We start from the raw sequence: 13,762 nt of genomic DNA on the forward strand, positions 1-13,762 counted from the left end.
TTCAGCTCCTGGATGCGATTTTCCCGACTCAGAACCTTCTGGTCTGCACAGTCCTTCTCTCGGCGGGGATTTCTCATGCGTTTGCATCTGGATGCATTTACAGGATCAGGACATCTAACAGTGGAAACCGTAACTAGAAATCTTACTTTTGCCTGCTGGCCGTGAAAGGGTGAGCTGACATGGGAGGAGCATTCCCTTTCAGTAAACCTTTCTAATGCATTTAGTTGTAAAGAGCTTGCGTAAAATGCAAATGTTAGACATATTTTACAAGTGAGAAAAGGATGATGGAGATAGTGGCTAAAACACACGTTGGTGGCCAGTGCCCATGGTCACATAGAAAGTCAGCGGCAAGCTCAGGGCCAGGACTCACATGTCCTGTGAAGTGCCAGGGGCTTTCACTGATGATGAGAAAACGCTCAAGTTGCAAGACCTACCTCAGCAGATGGCTCACTGGGTATTTGCCTTCCAACAGAAATACACAGGACATCCCCAGCATCAGTGTTTCACAAAACTTAGGCATAAAATGGCTCTGATAGATAGGAATACGCTGTTACAGTTTACACCTTCCTTCACCTTGACAGCTCTGACTCATATGTGTTCCCCATGTTCACTTTTCTCCTCGCAGCCTTCCCACCACCGCTCCATCATGTGGCATCCGATCTCGTGGACACCACGCACCCAGTGGTCACCAAAGCACTTAAAACTGGTCACTGTGTATGTGCTGGTGCTCTTGATATCGCTCAGCTTTGCTTCAGGACAGAGCAGGCCGTTTAAACATCAGATAGACAACAGAAGTAAGTACCAGTCTCACCCGGTGTAATGCGATGGACTCCCATGTGGTGACCCCACACTCTTTGGCGTATCGAGGGATCAGGGTCGGGCTGTTCAGCAGCAAATCCATGTGGGTGTTTCTGTGGTAAAATGGGGGCATGGGGTCCTGTACTTCCATTTACACTTGTAAAAGCATATACAGATTAGCCAAGGGAAACGGTGTAAGTTTTGGTAAATACTGGAGGAGACACTAATGTACAAAATAAAACGTAAGGCAGTATACATTCAATAATTAAGGATCAAATTTTCATCTGCATTCTGTAGACCTGTGGTAGTCCACAACTACTTCTGCAGAGTAACAAGAAAGCAATGGCCAGGAGCTTAAGTTCACTTTACAGACACCTTCGTTTCTGTCTGCAACCACAACTTGTCTGAAAGGCAAAGTACAAGTGGCTGAAGTGTCTCCAGAGACACTGTGAGGAACCGAGGCTGGCCAGGTAAGGGACAATACTGTACGTCCCAAGTAAAAGCTAACGCATGGTGCAAAAGATTTTTGAGAAAATCTTTATCAGGAAACCTCATCTTCCCTCAGGGAGCAAAGGCTGACAATTGTATGAGGAGTGGGAAAGAGGTGGGTGTGGGGAGCAAGGCACATGGGCTCTCAGTGGCATGCCTTTCCCCTTTCAGAGAGAACTAGGCATGTGGGGACCCTCAGGTTTTAGGTACCCAGGTGAAAAAAATGAAATTATTTGGGTTTTGCTGGGCAGGAGGGGTGTTAAAATACTGTGCGGAAAGTCTTACAAGATGTATTTATGGAGAAATTCACAGCCAAAGTGGATTTTTTATTTCCTCTGTTCAAGCATCAAAATGCACAGGGGAAAAACCTGCTGCCTTGCCCAAGACTTTCACGTGACTTTAATGATATATAACGCACTTAAATTGAAATTTATTCCTGTTCCTGACATTCAACCAGCTTTAGAATGATTTGGTATTTCTTTGGGGTGGCATCATCTCCAGCACTTTGCAGATTTTCCCTGTTGCTGTATCTTAGTCTTTTAATATAACTCTACCCCTCTCCACACCTGCTCTAAAACTAAACTAGACTCTAAAAATAAGTCAAGTATACTTCAGATACATTAAAAGAAAAAAAAGTCATCCGTGAAAACAACTTCCTAAGTGAACAAGAATTAGCTTTCTATGTTTACCTCTCACGTAGGAACCCCCTCTGCAACCCAGTGGATTTGTTGGCCTGTAGAGATACCGTACCTGGTGCACACACAGCAGAAATGGAGGCTGGACAGTAGGACCTTCAGGACTTTAGCTAAGAGAGGACAGTTTTAAAGCGGTGGTACAGGGAGCTATTATGGTCTTTCTGGGTGTAGGCTTCATTGTAACCTCTCCCAGGGTTCTGGTCGGTTTTTAAGCACGCTGTGCGCTCCTGAATTAACGGGTACTTCGGCTTATGGTCAAATTGCAGGTTGCAGCCCAGGTGGATGAAAATTAATTTTGCATCTGAACCCTCTTCCTTTGGGCTCCACATATGGCAGGTGACCCTCAAAGGCACCAGGAAGTTGTGTTTCTGGCTGCAGCCTTTCCCCTTGTGTTTTTTTTTCTTTCCTTTTTTCTCCGCTACAAATAAGCCATCAAACACCCTCAAGGTGTTCAGGAAATGCTGTCTTTAAATGCAGTGGTAGATGCTTCACTGACTGCTTTGAATTCCAGGTCCTGAGATTGATCCTTTTTGGTATGTGGGCCGTGGTGTTCGCCCCATCGGTCGGTTTGGGAAGAGGCAGCTGAGAAGCAGCCGTGGCAGCCTGAGGCCCGTAAACAGGCACCTGGATTTCATCTTGAACGCTTTGTGGGAGCAAAAAGTGTCGGACACAGAAGACAATGACTGGTGATCCCTGTTCCCTGAGGTGGTGACCCAACCTCTGCTCTTTGAATTGTGCCCTCCTCTGCACCTCAGACCTCCACTTCTGCTTTTGCCTAGCAATCCCATGCTGCTCTTCCTCCTGCTCCTTGTGCAAATTCCTTCAAAAAGAAACATATTCAGAGTGCAGGTAAAAGACAATGCATGGACACTAGCACCAAGTGCAACCATAGCTTATAAAAATGCTTCTTTGCCTGACATCCCCACCAATCTCCTGATGCTGTTCACTGTAACGTTAGGTTTATCCAAAAAAACCCACACAGCTTTTGTGCTGTGATTTAAACTCTGCAGTGTTAAGCGTATCATGAAGCCTTCCTGTCACGTTTCGAAGTCAATGGCTGTTGATATGTAAAAATAAAAAGCAATGGTTGGAAGAAAGAAAAAAGGCTCACACTAATTTTTAATGTACTTGTGTTAATGGCATGAAACGCTGGTGCTCTGAGTGCAGTTTTTATGTAGATTGTTAACATCCACTCGTAGGAAGGCAGCCCTGAACTGCCCACTGCCTCTTTATGATCCTGCCTGGACTGCTGGAGAGATATATTAATGAACGAAAAGGAGCTCCTATCCAAGGTAAGCATTTTCTCTCTGCTGAAGAAAAAACCCAATACAATTGGCTAATTGAACTCTTCAGAGTAGTTTTGTGCCTACTGCACGTAATCATGCACCATCATCCAAAAGGGCTAAGGGCCTAAACTAGCTGATTCCCTTTAAAACAATGTAGTTGTTTCTAAGTACGTTACCTGACCAAGCTGAAGTCGCTCTTTGAGGATCACAAGCACTGTGCTATCTACTACATTAGTCCACATCAATAAGCCTGGCGTTGTGGCTCAATACCCATGTTTGCCATGGTAATTAACTTTGTTATATTCATTTTATAAGAAGTTTTATTTACAATATACTTAACCTTGATTAATAACTATTGCCAGCAATCATATTTGAATGGAGTTTAATCTACGGCTTATATCCAAAAAAACATAGTTTACAATTTAGCTCATGACTGAAAGTTAAATCCAAGCCACAAATCATTCTGCAAAAGACAAATTAGAATGAACGTGCATTTCTAGTTGTGCTTTGTTAGAGCTACTACTAAAATATAGTAGTGGTTGAGTTAATCATTGCGGATAATTTAACCGCTTTTTTCCTCTTTGCGAATGGTCTGTCAGTAAGGAGTGGATTTTTATTATAATAAGGTAGTTACTCCTATTTATAATACAACATTTAACACCCGAAGTGTTACTTAAAACACGCTAGTTTAAATGAATGCCCTCATGGTGGAGAAAATACGCTGATAAAGAAATATTTTGATAAGCATTCACGAGCAGGGTTCTTGCTCATTTTGTCATTTTGTCGCGATGCCAGTGAGCGTTACAGAAACTCTGCTCGAGATGGTCTTTCGCCCAACAGACTCGAGAGTTTGCAGAAGACTAGCCATCAAACGTTCCTAACAGGATCCCTCCCACCCCAGCGGAAAAAATCTGAACCGGGTGCGTTAACGTGTATTCCTCCCCGCAGCTCTGCAAGGTGATTCTGCGGAGTTGGAATCTCCTGGGTTTGACGAGGGACGGGTCGTTTGTGGACAGGCAGGACCTGAGCTCTGCGTGCGGCAGCCCGTTCTGCACGCTTCCTGGCCAAAGTGCACATAAATCCAAACAACAGAGAAGAACTTTTGTTTTTTCTTTATGAATCAAGTCCTTGAAAAGGCATTCTTTTCATAAATCGCTTTTACTCTTTTATAATTTCTCTTGACAATAATTCTCGGCGAGTATGCAGATAACAACAACAAAGGCAAGCTTAATATTCACTCAGACTTAATCAAATAGATCATATAGTCTTCATTTTACCCATTAAAATATTTTCATTTATAAAAATTAATCTAAATATAAATATTAACACTAAAGATTGAAATCACTTGATGACAAAATAATTCTTTGTGTGCTATAACATATGCTTTTATGATTTTTTTTTTTAAAACAGTAAATTATATCTCTGCACATATTTGGCACAATAAACATTTGTAAAAATTCAAATGCCTTATAGCAGATGGGATTTTTTTTTTCTTTTTTTTGTTGTTTTTTTTTGCAATGCCTACACAGTACACATTTTTCTGTCAAAGAAGACTGAATATTTTAACATTGTAACACGATAATAATTGCTTTTCATGCCTCTTAAGGAAAACAACCTATTCCAAACTTTGTTGGCTTGTTTAAATCACACTAACAGAACAAAAGCCAAAGAGTTATTCTATTAAAATTAGTAGTTTCTGTATTGATATTACATACACAATATTAGTTATTATTTATTAGACGAATATGTAGACCAACCACCATTAATGACATTTCATAACACGCATACCTGCATAAACCAGAACCTGGGAATGTATCGTATACATACACGAGAACAGTCAAGGAAGGAGCAGGAGGAGACTGGATAACAAAAAAAAAAATTACTAGGCATCCTACTCTGTTTAATCTCCTTTACTGGATTGCATATATAAATAAAATCTATTTGTTTTATATATATATTTATATATTAAACAGAGTGGGCCAAATTCTGCTCTCACATCTGTGCAAACCAATTCCAGAGAACTCGTGTGAGAGTAAAAAAAGGCATAATTTCACCCAGAATGAACACATCCGGTCAAATCTTGGGCAGGTGGAAATTCCTTGAAGGGATGGAGCGACGCTTATGTATTCTAGGTGGGGAGACGGTTGTATTTATCCTGTGCGTTCCTTACAAGAATCTGGACATCACAGTACCGACAAGCTAGATGTCAAACGTGGGTGTCAGATTTGCAACTGGCACTGTTCTTCCAACCGTCTCATCCAGCCATTCCTCACCTTCCCCACCTGCCCCCCCTAATTTCAGCCTAGCCAGGAAATTTGCCCAGTTTTCCTCGTATTTGCCCAACCATAGACATTTCATAGCCTGGTGTCCCAAGGGACTGCTTTCCTGCTGTGTGGCAGGTCATATGCGGCATTCTCCTAGTGGGGTTGTCTGGGAGCAGGGAAAGGAGCAGCTCTCCTCCTCCCCAGGTATCCACTGCCCTCAGGAGACCTCACCATTCCTTAGTCCTGAGGAGGAACTTGCCAGCCCACAGCACGTTTCCCCTCAATCCAATCTGCATTTGGGTACTTGCTCTGCACTTTGTGTGGAAGATACGGGATTCACTGGCTTATCACCTCCTCTAACGACCTCCTTTGTATTCTTCAGAGCAAAAAGTACCGCAAATTGGCCATGTCCTCCCCAAAAAGGGTGAGAGGGACACCCTGTAAGCAGCATCTTCCCTCCTGGGCATCTGCTCAAGGGCTTTCTAGATTCGTCCACCTTTCAAAGGTCTCAAGAACTCTATGAAAGAAAGTTTACTATTCCCAATCCAGTTCAGAGTGGTCCAATGGTAGTGGAATGCACGTGGCACCCGTGACAGGCCCCGGCTACTATGTCGGCTACAGAGTAGTAAAGGAAGAGACACCTGGGCTACATTTGCCCCCTCCTGAGAAAAGCCAGGAAACTGCAGAAGGGAACCTCTTACAGGTTGCAGCCACCCTACGACCACCAGCCAGTCAGCAGAGATCTCATCCACAATGCTTCTACTTTCTTTCTCCAATCTTAAAGATTTGGTCAGAACTTATTCTGAACTAGCGTGTGGTTGGACACCACCAAGCAGACAATGCTACCAAGAAGAACGAGACATACAAAGGTGTGGGTTTCACAGCAGTATTCAGATATTTCCAGACGCCAGGATCATAACTCAGACACCGTGTCCACATGTGCTGCCACCAATTCACAGTTCAACGTGACATCCATGTTCCCCCCTGCCACCAAGAGCAAAACACCTGGCTCTGGAGCTAGAACATTAACTCTGCCAAACAGTGAACAGAGAAGCCTTTGCACATCGCATCTCCTCCTACAAACCCTGTCAAAAACTTCCACTGACTCGCTGGGAGCAGAGCTAGGTACGTTGATCCTCTGCTCCCACCACGCAGCTGAAAAGCAGCATATGCTGCACAGAGCTGTTCTTATTGCTCGACAAGATGGATGCCTACGTGAACAGCAAGAGGCCAGCAAATATGGATCACAGGTCTGCTGTGTTCATTCTTTTTGTACGAAATCTTGGCCTATAATTCTGATTGACCGAGTCTACAAAAACATACTGCAGTTTAAAGACGACATACTTCAGTACAATCAATGGGGAAAAAAAGTGCATCTTAAAATGTGGAGCCTTGCTTTTGAAACTCAGCATCCTTTCTAGAGTCTTGTGAGAACTTTAAGGCAGAGTTTCCTTTAGCAGACCACAATGCTGAAGACTTGGACAGCTTTCTCAGTGAGGTATCCAAACGAAGCCCTATAACTGAGGCATTGTGGGTTCTTGAGGGTCCATTTTCAGCTGGACATATGCAATGGCTGTTAAGTAAAGGCACTCTAGTGTACAGCCTTAGGCAGTGTGTTATTGGCAGTAGGGAAGTGTAAGTTTAGTACATCACAGCAGATCCTATAGCAGGTTCCTAGAACGGAGAGGGACAGGAAAGAAAACAAACATGAGCGAAACACAAAACAAGCTTGCTGAAGCTTCTAGGGAGAAGGTCCTTCCCCTTCTCACCTCCCCACCTATCTTCCATGTATCTAGTGGCAGACTGCTTTGGGACAGTCAGCTTTTTTTCTTATCCCGCTACAGCTGCTCTAGAAGAAATGACTGACAGCTGTCTGGTGAAGCCTGTTTGTTCAAACCCTGCAGAGCCAACGCGTGACCTATCTACCCCTGAAACTCCACTCCGGTAGCCTTTGAACATTTCTCAAAAATTAGTGAGATTCAAGGTGACTCTCACCCACTGAGTTACCAATGGCTGGTGTGTGAGGGCAAGCCTGAATTGCAGAGGACCACTGATTTACTTAATTTTCTTTAAAAAGAAGGGTAGGACATTCCTGGAGACCTCACAGACAGAATACATTCACGCAGGCTGGCATTCAGGAGCGCACAGCTGCTATAACTATGGCATACAGTTCAGACATCTTCCAAGGACACCCATCGTATTTGTTCAGAGCTGCCTCAGCAGTCTCTATTCTTTCTCCTCAAACTCTTAAGAGAAGTTTTGTAAAGATGCTGAAATATAGCTGCCTACACAGATACTGCTATCTCTCTCTCTACTGCTCTTAGCAGCAGTTTTAAAAACATCTGTTATGAATTTACCATTAAGTCCTTGGCAGTGCTTTTCCTCTCTTTAGTTCTTTGTGTTAGAGATCCTTGAAGCATGAAGTTTCTGTTAAATGTTCTGACAGTGGTAACTAGAGAACCATCTATTTTTTCACCTGGGAAAAATACAAAAAGAGAGATTTTTCACATAACAGATTGAAACAGATGTAACAATAGTCCTGAAGAGTCACGGCTTCTAGAGATAAAACCTCCCCTAAGTCGTATGAGGAAAGCTGGATTTAATTTAAATGAAAAGCAGTAGGCTGTGATACTCCAAATTTATTAAAGTTTGAGGCCATGTCAATCAGTGGAATTACACAAGAGTAAAACAAGAGTAATGCAAGGTGAAGTGGGCCCTAGAATTGTCAGAGATAATGCACTGGGGGGTTAAAAAAAAAAAAACAAGAGAAAACATGAAAGAAAAAAAGCACTTTATTTTATAAAGCCAATTCACAGCCATAGCCTGACATACCAGGAACATCTCTGAGCCACACCATGCTGGAACGTGTCCAGAGAAGGGCCACGAGGATGATCCGAGGGCTGGAGCACCTCTCCTATGAGGACAGACTGAGAGAATTGGGGCTGTTCAGTCTGGAGAAAAGAAGGCTCCGGGGAGACCTTATAGCAGCCTTCCAGTATCTTAAGGGGGCCTACAAGAAAGCTGGTGAGGGACTTTTTAGGATGTCGGGTAATGGTAGGACTAGAGGGAATGGATTAAAACTAGAGATGGGTCGATTCAGACTGGACGTTAGGAAGAAGTTCTTCACCATGAGGGTGGTGAGACACTGCAACAGGTTGCCCAGAGAGGTGGTGGAAGCAACATCCCTGGAAGTGTCCAAGGCCAGGCTGGATGGGGCTCTAAGCAACCTGATCTAGTGGGAGAAGTCCCTGCCCATGGCAGGGGGGTTGGAACTAGATGATCTTTAAGGTCCCTTCCAACCCGAACCATTCTGTGATTATGTGATTCATATGGACGGAAATCAGCAGACAAAGGCTTTCATAAAGCAATGGTGCCTTGTGGAGGGTGACAACTGGGTTTTGGTAATTAAGCACTGTGACTGCTTGGGCGTCACAGCCTAACCCCAGGCCTGCCAGAGTAGCAGCATCCCTGCTGCAAGACAGGTTTGCAGCATTTCTCATTTGCTTTTCCCAGCCTTCTGCTCCTATTAATTTGCCACCGTCACAGCTTCCACAGAAAGTCGCAATGCTTTTTAATGTGCCAAATGGGTGTTTTGTGTAAAGCAAGTACAATGGGAAATGAGGAAGGTGGACATATTTAGGCTTCCTCTGTTCATTTTATAACTTAATCTTTCCCCTTCTTTGCTGAACTGTACATTATATTGAACCTTATAAAGACAGACTCTATACAGAATGTGCAAAACAACTTCAGTGCACCTTTTATTGGCGGAGCTGGAAGTTTCCTCCTCTGCTGTCTTGATGTGTCTATTGTATGCATCTGTAAACAACACATACGTATTACTCAACTCCATTACAGAAAAAGAGGCAAGATTTCCCCAATGTATTTTTGAATACTACATAATGTTCTGGCACCTGGTTTGTTTGCTTTTGATCCCGTTTCCTTGTCAGGCGAACACATGGAGCCACGTTCAAGCCTGCAACAGTGAGAGCTGATATTCTGCTCTCAATATCTGAAATCTTCAAAGAAAATAAAAGAGAGAGACAGACAGATGGGGAGGGGGAAAAAGAAGTTTTAAAATTACTGCGGATGCCACTACTAAAGTATATCCCTCCCCCAGTCAAATTCTCTTTAATCAAAAAATATAAACAGATGGCTAACTTCTTCAGCAATTCTGACACTTTCCTGTATTCTTTAGTCCTGATGTTAAAAGAAGCTTAATTTGTTAGGAAAGATGGAGTAAAAGAACAATCCAACCTACCGTGTAACTCCAAGGAAGAAGCATTTTACTCCTTTTGAGCAAAAAACAAAAGGAGGAGAGAAAACCCCTGTCTGCCATCTCCCATTTACCTTTAGCTGCATAGTCCCAAAGTCATTCAAGCCGTGTTTTTTCAAAGGCCACATTTAAAGAATGACTTTGTGGGACACATTTCCTAATTCAAAAATTCATTCCATGCACACACCAAGTACATCCTCCATCACGAAATCTAAACATTTGAGCTTAAAGATTTATAATTTACGCATTAAACACAAACATGCATAAATTCAGGTACACACTATATAAAAACACTCAATGGAAAACAAATTGCTAGGAAAAAACAAAAGTCCAAGAAAGGAAACACCTGGGGGGGAAAGTAGGCTGATGTCGAAACTAGTGGAAACAAATGTTGCCAGAAGGGAAAGAAGTGTCAGAGAAGTCAGACATGTAACCCCACTCCTGATTCAGGATGGCTCCTGAAGCTATTGACTCTGCAGAAGACCTTCAGTTGGCCTTGGTCATCCTCCTTGCAGAGCTCAGGCCTCTCTCCTCCTCACCTCTCACTCCCATTAACATATTTACCGTAAAATAATGACTGAAGCCAACAAAACGTCACTGCCAGTTCACCATCTAGTGCAGCAGTGCCCTCTTGACACTGGCGAGATGTCAGATGCTCAGTCCTAAATTGAGCATGCTACTGCTGAGTAAAATACCCAGGTAGCTCCCATTAAAGCCTGGCACAGGCAGGCCAGTGAAATCACTGCCAGCGCTCTCTCCCCTTGAGGTCTGGCAGCGTCACCTCGTTCAGCTTTTAGCACGAGATCACCATGTTCTCTTCCGAGCCCCAGACTTTCTGGAGCCTGCCAGGGCGACACTAGATCGCAGCCCACAGGAGCGATTGCCTTTGGGCAGGGACGTGTGCTGCTTGGCGGCTAAATCCCCAGGCCGGCTTGCAAGTGCAAGTGTTTTTGTTGCTATTTTAATATAAATACATTTATATTATATATCAATTGAAATATAAAAATAAAATATTTATAATAAATATATAAAATAGAAAATAGCATACTTTATAATATAAATATATATTGAGATATATAATATAATGCAACAATACATAAACCAGAATAATTATAAAATATATAATATAATATATATTAATATATATAAATATATTAAAAATATATTATAAATAAATAAAAAAAATATAAATAAATTATTTTCTCTATGCTTGGCTTAGTGGCTGGCTGCCCTCGGCCTTTTTCAGTAGAACGGTACCGACACTGGCTTCTTTTATAAAGTACTTTATAACCTGGTGATTAGATAAACACCTAAGACTGCATTTGCAGTCTGACAACAGCCACCTGTGTGACACAGAGCGCACTGGGAACAAGGAGCAGGCTCAGTATTAGCATTGCAGTAAGAGGCTGTTGCACTCCCACGTCCGAAAACAAGCTGGGGGAAGAAACAAACAAATACAGTGTGTCTGGCTGGGCTGAGTTACGCATCTCAGCTAAGCTTTGCTCAGCTCCTAGGACGCAGTCAGCATCCTTGGGTCATGCACTACAAAAGAATATTGGAAGTAAGTGTGCGCGGACACGAGGTAAGCGCTAGGCAAGGCTGTGTGAAAGCGGCAGGTAGGGAGGATCTGCTGTCCTCACCTGAAGCTCTGCGTGATGAACCTGGGCGGCTGCGGTGGCCACCTGATCCTCCAGATCGGCCAGCTCAGATTCTGCCGTAACACTGTTGATCTTGCGTGCGGCATCCTCCAAGTTGGTCAGCTGCCCCTCCAGCCCATACACCGTGCCGGCTGTCAAGTACACCTGCAGGGACAAGGCAGGGAGAGGTGTCAGCGGTTTCTGCTCTGTGGAAACAGAGGTTTGAGCAGACCGCATCTTCCACGATGCCTTTGAGCTTCCCTCCTTGCTAACCCACTACAGGGAGACTCACCTGGCAGAGGAAAATCACGGGGGAATAATCTGAAAACACACATCACAGAATGGTAGGGATTGGAAGGGACCTCTGGAGATCACCTAGTCCAACCCCCCTGCCAGAGCAGGGTCACCTAGAGCAGGTTGCACAGGAACGCGTCCAGGTGGGTTTTGAATGTCTCCAGAGATGGAGACTCCACCACCTCTCTGGGCAGCCTGTTCCAGTGCTCTGCCACCCTCAAAGTAAAGAAGTTTTTCCTCATGTTTAGGTGGAACTTCCTATGCTCAAGTTTGTGGCCATTACCTCTTGTCCTGTTGCCGGGCACCACTGAAAAGAGCCTGGCCCCATCCTCCTGACACCCACCCTTTAAGTATTTAAGATCCCCGCTCAGCCGTCTTTTTTCCAGACTGAAGAGACCCAAATCCTTCAGCCTTTCTTCATAAGAGGGGTGTTCCAGTCCCCTAATCCTCTTGGTAGGGGAGAAGAGAAAGGAGGCGTGACAAAGAAAAGGGAGGGGGGAGGTGGCTGCACTCCAAATTTCATAGGTGCTACAATGGTATTCCAAAACAGATTTGTCCCAGATTCACCAGCAAAAAAAAAAAAAGAAAGCTGAGAAGTTTTCTTTTTTTTATTTTTTAATTGCATAACAAAACCCTGAAGTCTACAAGGGGAATTCAACAGATCACACCTCATATAAAGCTGTATTTACTGAAACACGCCTAATGCCTTCTGGCAATCAAAACTGTGCAGAAATAACTGTGCAGCAGCATATGGCTATTAGCTTCTTATAGAGTAACTGTGCTTACATGTACAACACAATTTTCCATCCCATCCTGCTCTCACCCAAACATACAGCAGCCAAAACCTTCCCGCCTCCGCCCTTTGGTATGAATCTGCGGAGGGTCAATAGACCTATCTGGACCACGTAAAAGAGCGAACAGACGTCATCATTTAGATTTTTTTTCATAAAACCAAACATTTTTTAATATTTTGACCCACCTATGGTAGTTCTGATAACTGCAGGTAAAGGTTTCATTTCCCATTCAGCTCCTCGGAGCAGTAATTCATGATACACTGTGTATTATGTGTTTCTTTTATTTCACAAAGAAATCTAAGGTACACGGCCCAATGGAGGTCTCTGGTTTATAGAAAAGTGTAATTTTCAAGCATTAGATTTTGACTTGTACTTAAAATTGTGCAGACCCATGCAAAAATACTGCACCTTCTGCCTATTTACTAGATAGTCAAGAGACTGTTTCCATGAGGCTGGTAACGAATGATTTTCCCCATTGGCAGCCTCACTCGCCCTAATAGCGGTAAAGACTGTGGAGCTACAAAACTAGCAGGAACTAAACATATTCTGTGGCTGACTTCATGGTTCACGGGGCAAGCAAACAGGATCTGAACCAGATCCTTGAGCAGATACCTTTACTTGATACCTGTTTTCCACTCAAATCATTGTATCTGCCTACAATTCCTACGTCATGCAGTCCTTTGACATAACAGGTATTTAAATAATTTCTGGCCATGCTGTGACTTCATGGATCAAACGTCATGGAGAATGACTAGATTAAGATTTAAGTGTTTAATTTTCCTTATTTTTTATTTTATTATTGTTTCCTAATTGCTTGCAATAGCTTTTTTTTTCCCCCTTTCTATCAGCTGTTTCAAAGCATAAACGTATACACATTTTTTCATGTATGTCACTTTGCTAAGAAACAAATTCACTACATCTTGTATGAACTGCATCTTGTAAGACCACAGTCTAACTGCAGCAATGAATTCTTTTGAAAAATGTACCTCGAACAGATAAGTGATCTGATTTAACATCTTTGCTGAAGTGCTTGGAGACACAGGTGGGCCATAAAGTTAACACGTTGACTTAAATAGAAATGCTTCGGCTTTCGTGGGTTTTAATTATTCTTTCCATTCATTTAAATGATACATCTTTGTGGTGCGACATACCACAGCCACTTCATATTAAAAAGTGATTTTTTTTTTAAATTTCCCTATCATGTCTAAAAGCTCAGAGAAAGAAGAAAAAGA

General features: G+C 43.0%; 2 protein-coding genes across 5 annotated transcripts in view; one reads left to right on the plus strand and one right to left on the minus strand.

Annotated features, from left to right (window-relative positions):
• The first annotated feature begins 622 nt into the window (after positions 1-622).
• Positions 623-2,672, plus strand: LOC134510917 (prolactin-releasing peptide-like). The gene is made up of 2 exons (XM_063324114.1): positions 623-794; positions 2,494-2,672. Exons 1-2 carry the CDS (start codon positions 647-649, stop codon positions 2,670-2,672), a joined length of 327 nt encoding a protein of 108 aa, XP_063180184.1. The 5' UTR covers positions 623-646.
• Positions 2,673-3,759: 1,087 nt separating this feature from the next.
• Positions 3,760-13,762, minus strand: part of MYRIP (myosin VIIA and Rab interacting protein) — a 234,007-nt gene continuing 224,004 nt past the window's right edge. For 3 of the 4 annotated variants that reach the window (XM_063325385.1, XM_063325387.1, XM_063325388.1), the window contains 5 exons: positions 11,446-11,607; positions 9,444-9,548; positions 9,288-9,348; positions 7,890-8,008; positions 3,761-7,206 (listed from right to left, as the gene is read on the minus strand). In XM_063325385.1, the coding sequence (XP_063181455.1) occupies positions 7,174-7,206; positions 7,890-8,008; positions 9,288-9,348; positions 9,444-9,548; positions 11,446-11,607 (480 nt within the window). In that variant the 3' untranslated portion in view covers positions 3,761-7,173. Of the gene's footprint in view, positions 7,207-7,889; positions 8,009-9,287; positions 9,349-9,443; positions 9,549-11,445; positions 11,608-13,762 lie in introns of all 4 variants that reach the window. The other variant, XM_063325386.1, reaches the window with a different exon arrangement.

Source organism: Chroicocephalus ridibundus, chromosome 2 (genome assembly GCF_963924245.1).
Source record: "Chroicocephalus ridibundus chromosome 2, bChrRid1.1, whole genome shotgun sequence".
Lineage (NCBI taxonomy): Eukaryota > Metazoa > Chordata > Aves > Charadriiformes > Laridae > Chroicocephalus > Chroicocephalus ridibundus.